The following is a 12800-nucleotide window of genomic DNA, read 5'->3' on the forward strand; positions in this document are numbered from 1 at the left end:
ACAACAAAACAAAACAAGAAAACTGCATACGATACCCAATAATCCAAGAACAAACAAGACTATTGGACAAACAACCAAACAAAAACAATGCATTCAGCTCCTATCCTGATAAGCCTAATGACACTGGGGTAAAAAGTTCTTAAAGTCAAACTCTGTATGTGGTTGCCATATTTTGGGGATGTCTAAGAATCTGCCTTTGCTCTTGTAGTAAATGTTATCCAACGTATGGTAGCTTGAGAGTTCATTCCACCAGTGAACTACAGCTGGGGGATTGGATGCTTTCCAATTTAAAGCTATGCATTTCCTAGCTGCCAACAGGGCAAGATCTATGTATTTACTTTGAATGCATTGTTTTTGTTTGGTTGTTTGTCCAATAGTCTTGTTTGTTCTTGGATTATTGTGTATCTTATGCAGTTTTCTTGTTTTGTTTTGTTGTGTTTTGATGTTCTTTGTGGGGGATATGGGATATGGGATATGATAGTCCATGTATGTCGTGTAAATACCTCATGTTCTTACATAAAGATTTTTTTTTTTTTTTTTTTTTTTTAACAACTAGTCGACTACTAAGCAGAGTGTCGACTAGTGGTTTTACTAGTCTACTAGTCGACTAGTCTGTGAATGCCCTAACCTGTAGTGCTATTTATCCATCTATATTGTTTTCGGATAGTTGCCTGGGTTTTGGAGATATTGGCTGTAGAGATATCTGCCTTCTCTCCAATACAATGGAACCGGATGGCACTCGGCTTGTGCCAAAAAATTTTTTTTTTGAAAAACTCAACAGCAATGTCTCTTTCCAGAAATCATGACCCGGTTACTCAAGATAATCCACAGACCTTGTTGTGAACAGTTTAATGTAGGAACTACTTTCGACCAAACTACACTCACTAGCTGCTAGCTAGTTCCTACATGAAATTAGCAGCAGCTAGCTAGCGGTCCTAAATAAATGAGAGAGGGGAAAAAAGATAAAAAGTAAATTGGGCTATATGTGTGTTATGCAATTCTCAGCTGTGGTGATTTTCGAACATAACTGATCATTGAAATAGGGCTGTGCCGATTCACTTATCTCCCGATTCGATACTATCACGATACTTTGGTGCCGATTCGATATATATTGCGATTCACGATTATTGCGATTCTACGATTATTGCGATTCGATATTACGATTTATTGCGATTTTTGTTTATTTTTTTCTTTTCTTTTTTCAGTTTGTTTGCTTTTTTACACTAGATTAGAACATGGGAAAAGTTGAATCATACACTAGAGACTGTATATTATATATCATGAGTAGGGCTGGGCGATATAGTTAAAAACAGGGGCGGACTGGGATCATAATTCAGGCCGGGCATTAGATACCAAGCAGGCCAGGCCGATATGGGCCAACGCGCGTGAAATTTGGGCCGTTTGAAGCCAGATTTGGGTCCAATTTTACAATGAGATGCACCCACTTTAACCCTGAAGTGTAATTATTACTTCAGACTAACTAATAAAGTAATAAAACCACTAGTAAACCAGTAGGCGGCGCCTGGCCTGCTGTTCAGTGAGTGGCCTGACTGCAAGCACCCAAAAAAAAAAAAATTTTTTTTTTTTTTTTTTTTTTTTTTTTTTTTTTAATTTGCGATTATCGATTCTGGAATAAAAGATCGATCCAAAAAATCGTGACATTAAAAATCGCGATACTTAGGTGAATCGATTTTTTCCCCCACCCCTAGAAATTATGCATTTTATTTACATTTTTAGGTACCACAGTGTGCAGAACTAGGGGAAGAAAAAGAAAAGGTGAGAATAGCAGTTTCACTGCATTCAGAACACTGTGCCTTTAGGACCCTGGGGCTAGTGTGGTCATTGAGACCACCTAAACTGAGACTGAGTCAAGACCAAGACCGAGGGGAGGCGAGACCGAGAAAAAAGACCAAGACCGAGGGGAGATGATTGCTTCATCTTTTATACAATTGCTCTGCTAACAATGAAATAAATCATTATTTAGGATTTTTTGTGAAATACAAATGCTGTACAGTATATACTCAATGACAGAAGGCAATCCTTTGATCTGAAACACTGCAATTCCATATCACTGACCTTCAGAAAGGCTTTAAAAAAGTGGGCAGAACTCTAACCCACTTGTTTTGCAAATCAACTCTTTGTGGTTTGTGTGAGCAAATCATATGCTCAACATCTCAGCAGCCAGTGCTCTGCTCTCCCATGCCTTGTCTCCTTGTGTTGTCTTCCTTGGCGCGTGAGGGGAGTGGGTCAAACTTTCCAACTGCAAAGTTATTGGTTGCAATTGATGTTTTTTTTACACCCAATCACAGTAAAAATGAAAATAAATAAATCAGACAATATACAGTACAGGCAGGTAATGATGTCACTGCAGTTGTGGTCTCGACCGGCCTTGAAATAAAATCCCGAGTCTGGCTTGTCCAAGACCGAGTCAAAACTGAGGGAGGACGACTCTGAGATGAGACCATCAAAATCTGTTCTTGAGACCGGTCTTGATAACTACAACACTATCTGTAGCTCTTAAACCTATGTAGCTGACATATGCCTATGTCAGACCTGGCTGTAAAGCTAAGACTCTTGTATTTCTTCTATTTCAGCTGTTCCTCTGGACCCCCAGCAGCTTCCGGTCAGTAAAGAAGTGGTTTCCCATAAGCAGCAGGACTGGAGCCCCAGTCTGGACCAGGAGGACCCAGAGCCCCCACACATTAAAGAGGAACTGGAAGAACTCCGGATCAGCCAGGACGGAGAGCAGCTTCAATGTCCGGAGGAGGCTGATATCACAGAGGTCCCATCCACCTCTGTCACTGTGAAGAGTGAAGATGAGGAAGTGAAACTTCAGTCCTCACAGCTTCATCCAAGCCTAACTGAGGACAACAGAGAGGCAGAGCCTCTAGCCAGCAGCTCAACTGAACAGATGAAAACAGAAGTTGATGGAGAGGACTGTGGAGTATCAAACCCAGCCAGGAACTTAGATCCAGCTAGTCATTTACAACCAAGTGATGACAAGACTTCAGACTCTTCTGAATCTGAGTCTGAAGACAGTGATGATGAAGATTGGATGGAAACTAGTGAAGCTCAGTCAGTTCTTAGGAAGAAACGTTTTAGTTGCTCAGTTTGTGGTAAAAGATTTGCGCGCAAGGGTGCTGTGCTGATTCATATGAGAGTCCACGCAGGTGAGAAACTATTGCTTTGCTCAGTTAGTTGCTTAGTGTTTACTAGTGAATCAGTCAAGGTTCGGGTCACCTATAATAATTAAGTGAGATCAGGCATAATATGAAAACCGCTTATTGTTTAATAGCCTTGACCACCTCGTCCTTTTTCACTTCACCAAGGAGTGAAGTAATCACAAATAAGAGTAAAATGGTCATTACCCCCTGTGCAGACATCCAGAACAATACGTTTAAACTAGAACAACGCACTCTTCGGGCATTTCTAACCACCACCAAGCCCCCTCCATAGCTTGTTTGCAACCATGCGATTCCGATGACGTCAAAAACAAAGGTGGCGAGCATGCAGCGAAAAGCAGAATGGACGAGATGGACGAAAGCTCGTACTGTGCTAGTTTAGACAACATTACGAGTGAAAGGTGTAAACAGAAAATCTCAATATATGTTGGTGATCCTTATGTTATGAAGAGGAGCTATTTTTCAACTGAATTGAAAGACTTACCTGTTTTTATATTATGTCCATGCGTCCAATCACATTATCATTTTTAACGCAAAATCACATCCATCAGCTGTGTCATGTATGCAGTCGTGCAGATGTTTTCTGTTGTTGAAGTTTGACCGATTTGAGCAACCGTGAATGACACAAAACACAAGCATTTTGAGAGCTTGTGATAGTGCTTCTCTATAGAGAATTCACTTCCCTGCCCTGCAGTGCCCTCCAGGCGTAGTTCGCTCCATGACATGACGTCACCTGAAAAGAAGCTATTGGCCCTTCACCCAGCCTCATGCTAGCCGTCCTTCCTCAGAATCAGTCGTCCCTGTGTCTGTATTTGGGCGAGCTCAGAGCCGTGTAGATAGAAGAGTCCCGACATCTCCATTCACTCCAATGGACCAGTTTTTTACTCTCAACAGTTCCAGGAAGTAAGCACTGTCGAGTTGCAGCAAAATAGACAGTTTGTGTTGTTCTCTGAAACGGTTTTTTCCCCCTTGAATCAAATTGTACAGCTTTATTTTAGCATGCAAAAGTAGCGCAAGACCCATTCCTGTTCATTGGCTAATGAGTCTTGCATTTTGGTCCTCCGCTGACGCCACTCTCTCTCTAGAGGACACTAGTGGCCCATTTCCACCGCTGGTATCAGCACGGCCCCGCCCAGCTCGTCTCGCTTTTTTGTTTCATTCCACCGATCAAAAACGTGGACAGCCCGGGTTGAGTCGGCGTTGAGTCGTGCTGCTTTTGGTCCCTGCTTTGATGAGGTTCCAGCGCTGTGGACCCGGTACCATACCGTGACGTGAAAACACTGCAGACGACTGATTGGTCAGGCAGAATCGTGTTTACTGTATCTACTGACTGTCAATGCTGGATACCAGTTTAGTGGAGCTTACCTTCTCTTCTGTTAATGTTTTTCCATCAGTCTTTTGTGTTGCTGCCTTCGGCTCTGGTGAAATAAAATCGATCTGCTTGCTCAGCTTTAACATGACGGTGGTTTTCAATTGTTTTGAGAGAGAAAAAGTCCGCTCCTCGCGTTGGCTCCGCTAGGCCGGAGGTTTAGTGAAGCCGCGGTCTTGCCTGGTGAGAGGCCGCCGGGGTAGAGGCTTCCCTTCTCCCTGTAGTGCAACTCCCGCCCCCCGCGCAGTGCATGCATGTGAGTTTGAGTAACAACAAAGTGATATCCATTCTCCTAGCCGATTGTCACATTTGCCCATGTACACTGTAGGTCATTTAGAGGCACCAGTATTTCATAAACAGTTTAAAAGTTCTGTGTATGGATTTAATTTTAACGTTATACGTTATAGCCTACTTCGGCTATGGGCGGAGGGCAGATATGCGGTCGCTATGATGACCAGGTGTGGGCGGAAGCGAGTAAACTTGCTATGGAAACAGAGTCTATATCAAGTAGAGACGAGTAAGACCAGGTCGAGTAGAGCTGTACTGTGCTGTTATATGTGGTGGGAATGAGCCATAGGCGAGCTGTAGTGACAGACACATGTGACTGTGCACAGCTGTCATGTTTATTCATTCAGAAAGCTGTCCTGCTATCTTTTGCTGATATGCCAATATTATATTCTACTTTTTTAACTGCTGGAAATTAACCTACTAGATTATTCCATAGTGAAATAGTCTACTTTTGCTCCCCTAACATGAATTACTTAAAGGGCCCATATTTTGCTAATATAATGTATTATTATTTTATTGTTGGCCTCCAGTAGAGTAACTTATTGCATCAGTCATAGTTTAAAAAACTCATTGTTTATCTTGTACTGGCTCTCACTGCCCCCTTCAGTTCACCCTCTGTCTGAAACGCTCTGTTTTTAGGTCCTGTCCCTGAACCCCCACCCTCCGGAAAATACTCCAGGTGGGCAGCGCGAGGAGTTTTTGCGTTTGCAAACTTCTGCCCAGAGAGCTATCGCTGTAGAAGCGAGACTGTCTGTCTGTCTGTCTGACTATCTATCTATCTATCTATCTATCTATCTATCTATCTATCTATCTATCTATCTATCTATCTATCTATCTAGATAAGATAGATAGATAGATAGATAGATAGATAGATAGATAGATAGATAGATAGATAGATAGATAGTCATCCATAACAGAAACAGACAGGCGATCTCTGCTATGGCTACTAAATTTGGTAGTTGTAAAACAATTATATCAACGAGCAACTGATTGTCAAAACGAATTTGACCATCGATGAAAAACGTGACTTGGACATAAAGCAAGCTATCAATTGATTTATCAACATCCCCCTAGCTATCTACAGCTCCGCTAGGCCGGGCTGCACCCGGACATTTCCTTCAGTGGCTGGCCAAGCAGGGATTCTATTACCACGGCCTGCCATAACGTTACACCGGGAGCTTCACACTAGCTAATGTAGCTAGTTAGCTAACTTCCCAAATGCTTGTGACTATAGTGTGCCTCTCCTAGCAAAGGCTACACGGACCAAACCAAAATGAGGACTTGGAGAAGTCAGCAAGTTGGACTAACGTTACAAGTTCTGAAAATATGTGCCTTTCGTCATTCATCGGTTGTTCATGTCTATAAGGCAGCTGTGCTGCTAGGCTAAATAGCAAGTGCTAACGTTACCCAGCCGGTAAGTAACGTTAGCGCTTCCTAGCAGCACATTGGACCGATGCTGGAATGAGACACATATTTTCAGAACTTACCACTTCAGTCCTACATCCTGGCTCACTTCCATGTCGTCTCCTTGTTTTTGCGGTCTGGAATCCGTTATTCCATGAGACTACTACTGTTGTGTTAGTCCCAGACAGCCAGGCTAGAGAGAGCCTGGTGAGTGGTGACGCCGCCGCGGGTTACTGAAACACAGAACAGGGAAGAGAGGGGAAGGGTGGGAGCTAGCGTGCGCGCGCTGCGCGCCGGCCGGCGGCAACGCTTTGTTGCCAGGGTAACAAGTCCTTACTGACGTCACAAAAATTATGGTTCTCGCACAAAATCGCCATAAATCCATGTCATCTCGTCTACGAGAGTTCATAGGCGCGAGGGGTGGTTCATGGGGGTAACATTAAAACACTTTCACATATTTATTTGAAGCTTAGCCCATGTTTAATATGACCATCCAAGATTGTAACAACATATATATGATACAAAATTAAGAAATGCATAATATGGCCCCTTTAACTTAATATCTTCACAGAAAAGAGTGTTTGTCAATGCAGGCAAACTTTTAGCAAGCTATACTAAATTGGTTGTCCTTGCCTGGTTCCAGGCCCAACAGATGCAGCTGCAGGCTCCACCAATGAACCAGCCCTACTCCCAACTGAAGGAGAAGGTGAGCATCATTGTGTTGAATGACATGTCAGTTGTCATAATTGCAGGCGGTCCGTGGGAATTTATTTTGTTATTATTACGGACGAAAGAAAAATTATTACATCCTTTTCAATGAAAATAATTCAAACACCAATTATTTTTCCACATAATGATCATTATATGAAACAAAAACGGCTTATATTGTGTGTATTGGATGGTGGACAGTTTGAAGCATTGAGTGATCAGTCTGTATAGTCGATGTTAAAATAATACCTTTGAGTCATATGGCCAAGGTATGTCTCCATGGCTTTGATACAGACTTAAATATGGTCATTTACTATACACCTAGTGGTGGTGACTGTGATACGCAACTGCAGGTCATTTTTTATAGATGGTAGCACTCTTAACCTTGAAAGGCAGCTGGATTCACGCGAGATCATGAGATCACGATCACACGACAACTCCATCTTGCCACACTCCAATCTATTGGTGTGAATCCGAACCATCAGTGGTTCACTTCACACCAATCCGCATCCTGTGCAGCAGCTATGGGCGGGCTTTCGTGTGACGCCAGTGAGAAGCGAGCCCGTGATAGACAGATGGTTGATCCAATCACCTGCCAAGTACCTTTTTGAAAAGTGCCTGCCCCTTTCAAAGGTCTGCCAAGCATGTTCCCAGATGGTTCTGTGAAAACAAACCATATGGCAGCGTCAGGTTATATCAGATTTCCATCAAATAGTCAATTCCACTGTATGCAGAAATGTTTTATGCAAGTCTGCACAGTTATATTTTCACAGCTCACTGTCAGTAAATATTGTACAGTAAGTATTGGACTACATGAGAGTTGCAAGCCTGCAAAGGTAGTTATTTAAAGCTTTGAATGGGTTGATTGGGTTCTGGAGGTATGTGGTTACAGCAAAAGCACAGGGATGGCATGGCCTGGGGTGGTGTGGCCCAATGTGATATATTTTTATGGGGCCCAAAATTCCTGCCGGCGCCCCTGATCTTTACATTTATTAAAGACGATGAAGTCTAGCCTAAATGACAACAAATATTTGATCATTATGCCCGCGCACACACACACACACACACACACACACACACACACACACACACAGAGGGTCGGGCTTGGGCTGCACACACACAAAAAATATGACATGAGTCATGAGCAGCAGTGGGCACTCAGTGCTGTCTATGGTGCTGATTGCTAATTTAAGAGTCAAAAATTGTCAAGACTTTCTCCAAGTTTGTTCAAATGTAGCTATTTTATTTATTTTATTCATCCATCCGCAATCTCCCACAGCCTATGGGTTATAGGGCAAATGTCACCACCACATCACATCATCTCTCTTGACCAATAGAGACACTGCATGAAATAGGCCACGCCCATCACGGGGGAAAAGCTCCATTAATTTCCACACACCAGCGTCATTTTCCTTGAATTAAACATAGCTAAAAGCTGTTGTGTGGTGGGCTGCGCACACAACAAATGTAAAAAATCGCCAGTTAAAGTTTTTTTGTACTCCTGAGCAAAACAAGGAAGCCATTGAGAATTGGCGAGAAGAAAAATGTGGATCCAGCTGTCAAGGAAGTAAGTTGGAGTGTTCATCTTCCGTATTTACAATCTTTTTGTGCAACACGCAACCATGCACGCGACATAGGAGAACGCCAGGATTGGAGGGTGGGTTTCCGTTCTCCCCTGTCTTGGGCGTGGCTTCTGAATGATGACGCGTTACGCAGTGTCTCTATGGGATGGGGGTGTGTCATGCTATCAATTAACAACAGGTCAGAGGAGAAGACAACACCGTTACATGAAGATGGAGGTGATAAAAAACAAGTTAGCCACAGGAGAGCACACTCTGGTCTCTAAGGAGGGGAGGAACTCTGACGTGTGGAAGAACTTTGATTTGGTCGTTGACTCGGACGGCAACACAGCAGGCTACGTGCAGTGAGGCAGGCTATGTGCAGTGAGGCAGGCTACGTGCAGTGAGGCAGGCTACGTGCAGTGAGGCAGGCTACGTGCAGTGAGGCAGGCTATGTGCAGTGAGGCAGGCTACGTGCAGTGAGGCAGGCTACGTGCAGTGCAACACAGCAGGCTACATGCAGTGAGGCAGGCTACGTGCAGTGAGGCAGGCTATGTGCAGTGAGGCAGGCTACGTGCAGTGAGGCAGGCTATGTGCAGTGAGGCAGGCTACGTGCAGTGAGGCAGGCTATGTGCAGTGAGGCAGGCTACGTGCAGTGAGGCAGGCTACGTGCAGTGCAACACAGCAGGCTACATGCAGTGAGGCAGGCTACGTGCAGTGAGGCAGGCTACGTGCAGTGAGGCAGGCTACGTGCAGTGCAACACAGCAGGCTACATGCAGTGAGGCAGGCTACGTGCAGTGAGGCAGGCTACGTGCAGTGCAACACAGCAGGCTACATGCAGTGAGGCAGGCTACGTGCAGTGAGGCAGGCTACGTGCAGTGAGGCAGGCTACGTGCAGTGAGGCAGGCTACGTGCAGTGCAACACAGCAGGCTACATGCAGTGAGGCAGGCTACGTGCAGTGAGGCAGGCTACGTGCAGTGAGGCAGGCTACGTGCAGTGCAACACAGCAGGCTACATGCAGTGAGGCAGGCTACGTGCAGTGAGGCAGGCTACGTGCAGTGAGGCAGGCTACGTGCAGTGAGGCAGGCTACGTGCAGTGCAACACAGCAGGCTACATGCAGTGAGGCAGGCTACGTGCAGTGAGGCAGGCTACGTGCAGTGAGGCAGGCTACGTGCAGTGCAACACAGCAGGCTACATGCAGTGAGGCAGGCTACGTGCAGTGAGGCAGGCTACGTGCAGTGCAACACAGCAGGCTACGTGCAGTGAGGCAGGCTACGTGCAGTGCACAAAATGTAAAGTACTGCTCAAATATGACGGCAAGAAAACGGGTACATCTTCTCTCATCCGACATGTGAACACATGCGCCGGGACGCCCTCAGGCCAAACATCAATGAGCACATTTGTTACAAAAAGTGCTGCTACTGTCCCTCTGAAAACAAAGCAGTCCGTGACAGAGAAGTGTGTATATTTCTGTTCCAAGAACATCAGGCCCTTTGACACCAGGAAAGGTGAAGGCTTTCAGGAACTGGCACAGGAGCTAATTAATGTGGGCGCCACTCATGGGAGAGTTGATGCTAGCGCTCTGTTACCCTGCCCCAACACAGTAGCCACACTCTGTAGGGCGTTGGCCGATGAAAAAAGGGAAGCCTTTACCGCAAAAATAAATGCTGTTCTGGACAAGGGAGGCACAGTTGGAATGTCAACGGATATGTGGACGGACGATTTCCGCAAAGTTTGTTATTTATCACAAACATGCCACTACATTACGGAAGAGTTTGAACTGATAGGGAAAAATCTGACCACAGCCATGTTTCCACTGGAAGACATAAAGATGGGGGATAATATAAGGCGAGAAATTGTGAAGCTCCTGGTCACAAAGTTTGGATTCGACTCACTTTCGCTCGGCAAAATAGTGTGGCTGACTGACCAGGGAGCAAACATTGTTAATGGCCTTCGACTATACAAGAGGCTGGACTGCCAGGATCACCACCTAAACACAGTGCTCCAACATGGCCTGGAAGATGATGCACTGACGGAGCATGCACCTGACATCGCTGAAACACTGACAGCAGCTAAGGCCCTAGTAAAGTAAGCATAGTTTAATACAGTGGTTCTCAACTGGTCTAGCCTCACGACCCACATCTTTCCTTAATCATTAAGTCGCGACCCAAATTTCAGATTTTTCCCTCGCCAAAATTTTGCCTAACTTTAGAGCATTATTTAGCCCTCTTTACCTTTACCCCCTGACCAGCTAGCATGACAATTATATGACAAGTATACTTCCGGGTTCGTGAGAGGAAAAGTCTATGGGGATTTAACATGCGGGTTTCGCTTAAATGCATAAAATAAGGTCTGTGGTTAACAAAGGTTTATGGGAACCGGAAATTTGGGTTCACATGATAATCTTCACAAACGTGAATAACTTTTATGACTTTTGGAATGTAAATGCGTTTTTTTTTACTCGATTTTTGTAAAATGCTTCAAAAGTCATAAAAGTTATTCACGTTTGTGAAGATTATCCTACTGAACCCAAATTTCCGGTATTTACATCTAAATCATGTGAACAGTGTAGGAATTACATCACATTATGGGACCAAAATTACATTTTAAGGGACCAAAAGTAATTGGACAAATTAACATAATCATCCAATCGTCCAATGAGTTCTGAAGCATTTGGTTGAATATGAGCACATAATATTGCCAGAAACGTCAGAATTCATCCTGCTGCTGTTGTCAGTAGTCACATCATCAGTAAATGCAAGGGAATCAGTTCTATGAACAGCCATACATGCCATAGATTGACAGCTGATGCAACTGCTGACAACAGCAGCAGAATAAATTCGGAAGTGTTTCGGACAATTACATTTGAATTTGAATCTTGAAAACTATTGAATCTTGAATATTATCTGCTCATATTCAATCAAATGCTTCAGAACCCATTGGACAATTGTTAGTTTGTCCAATTACGTTTGGTCCCTTAAAAAGGGGGGGGCGGGACACATGTAGAAACTGTTGTAATTCCTACACTGTTCACCTGATTTGGATGTAAATACCCATTAAAGCTGAAAGTCTGCACTTAAAGCACATCTTGATTGTTTCTTGATTGTGTCTATTGTGGTAGTGTACAGAGCCAAAATTATGAAGATTGTGTCAATGTCCAAATATTTGTGGACCTGACTACAGTCACTATGTTACTACTATATTACTATAATATGTTACTATAATTACTATAGGCTATAGATCACTATACTATTACTTAAGCCTATTAGTCCATTATTTTATTATAGGTTACACATGCTGTTTTTGAAAGTTTAATCATTTTAATTATTATCTACCCTCTATAGCAGTGTTTCTCAAACAGTGGTCCACTGGTGGTCCGCGGGCGCCCGCTAGTGGTCCGCGAGTAGATTTATCTTTTTTTGCCTTTTTTTTTTACCTCCCACTATCCAATCAGAGAAATGTTACATTTTCTGGGAAGGTCAGATTGCGATGCCTATAAAGGACTATATGTATTTCTTCACCCCGAATCCAACGCCACCATCCCCGAGTCTCTACGAGTTACAGTTGCGGAGATAGGTCCACTCTGCATGCAGGGCTACAGGAGAGAGACAGAGTACAGCGGGGGGTTGGGAGTTCCAAGTTACTGACCAAACACTCTATTTCAGTGATTGCTGTCAGAATATAGAGCCATTTAACACTTATTTGAATACAAAAACATCACTGAATGCAACTTTAAGATGGCAACAGATAGCCTATTTGACTTTGGCAACATTGTGCATTTATTGAACTTGAAAAAACTTTCTTTGAACTTATTATTTATATATTTGAACTGAAAAGGACAAATAAATGTAGGCCTAAAATAAAGGTAAATGGACTAAAATAAATTGTATATATTTTTTTATATCTGTTATCTTGTTTTCATAATTGTGGGGCGCCAGAAATGTGATTAATTGTACAGCCTTAATGCTATTTGTCATTTAATTTGCCTGTAATTTGTAATTTACAGTTGAAGTAGTAGGCCTACTGTTTTTGGGGATGTTTTGGGAGTTAGGTGGTCCCCGAGTTTTTTTTTATTGGTTAAGTGGTCTTTGGTCTGAAAAAGTTTGAGAAACACTGCTCTATAGGTATGTCAAGCAGCGCAGCTTTCAAAGACCCTGCTGCAGATGGTCGACACAAGATTCAGCACTGTGTACATGACTCTGAAGTCTGTGCAGGATGCCTACTGGGAAGCTGGAGGCTCGTGGAGAGAGCGAGAAAGTGGAAAAGATAGCCCCTGACACACTGGGC

The 12800-nt window shown here is 43.6% G+C and overlaps 1 protein-coding gene across 2 annotated transcripts in view; it reads left to right on the forward strand.

Annotated features, from left to right (window-relative positions):
• The window catches only part of LOC310771951 (uncharacterized protein), a 48452-nt gene that overhangs the window by 13420 nt on the left and 22232 nt on the right, over positions 1-12800 (forward strand). Inside the window, exons 5-7 of one of the 2 annotated variants that reach the window (XM_083631957.1) lie at positions 1738-1776; positions 2595-3170; positions 6887-6949. In XM_083631957.1, the coding sequence (XP_083488083.1) occupies positions 1738-1776; positions 2595-3170; positions 6887-6949 (678 nt within the window). The remainder of the gene's footprint in view (positions 1-1737; positions 1777-2594; positions 3171-6886; positions 6950-12800) is intronic. The other variant, XM_083631958.1, reaches the window with a different exon arrangement.

Source organism: Poromitra crassiceps, assembly GCF_964638095.1.
Source record: "Poromitra crassiceps genome assembly, chromosome: 2".
Taxonomy (NCBI): Eukaryota; Metazoa; Chordata; class Actinopteri; order Beryciformes; family Melamphaidae; genus Poromitra; species Poromitra crassiceps.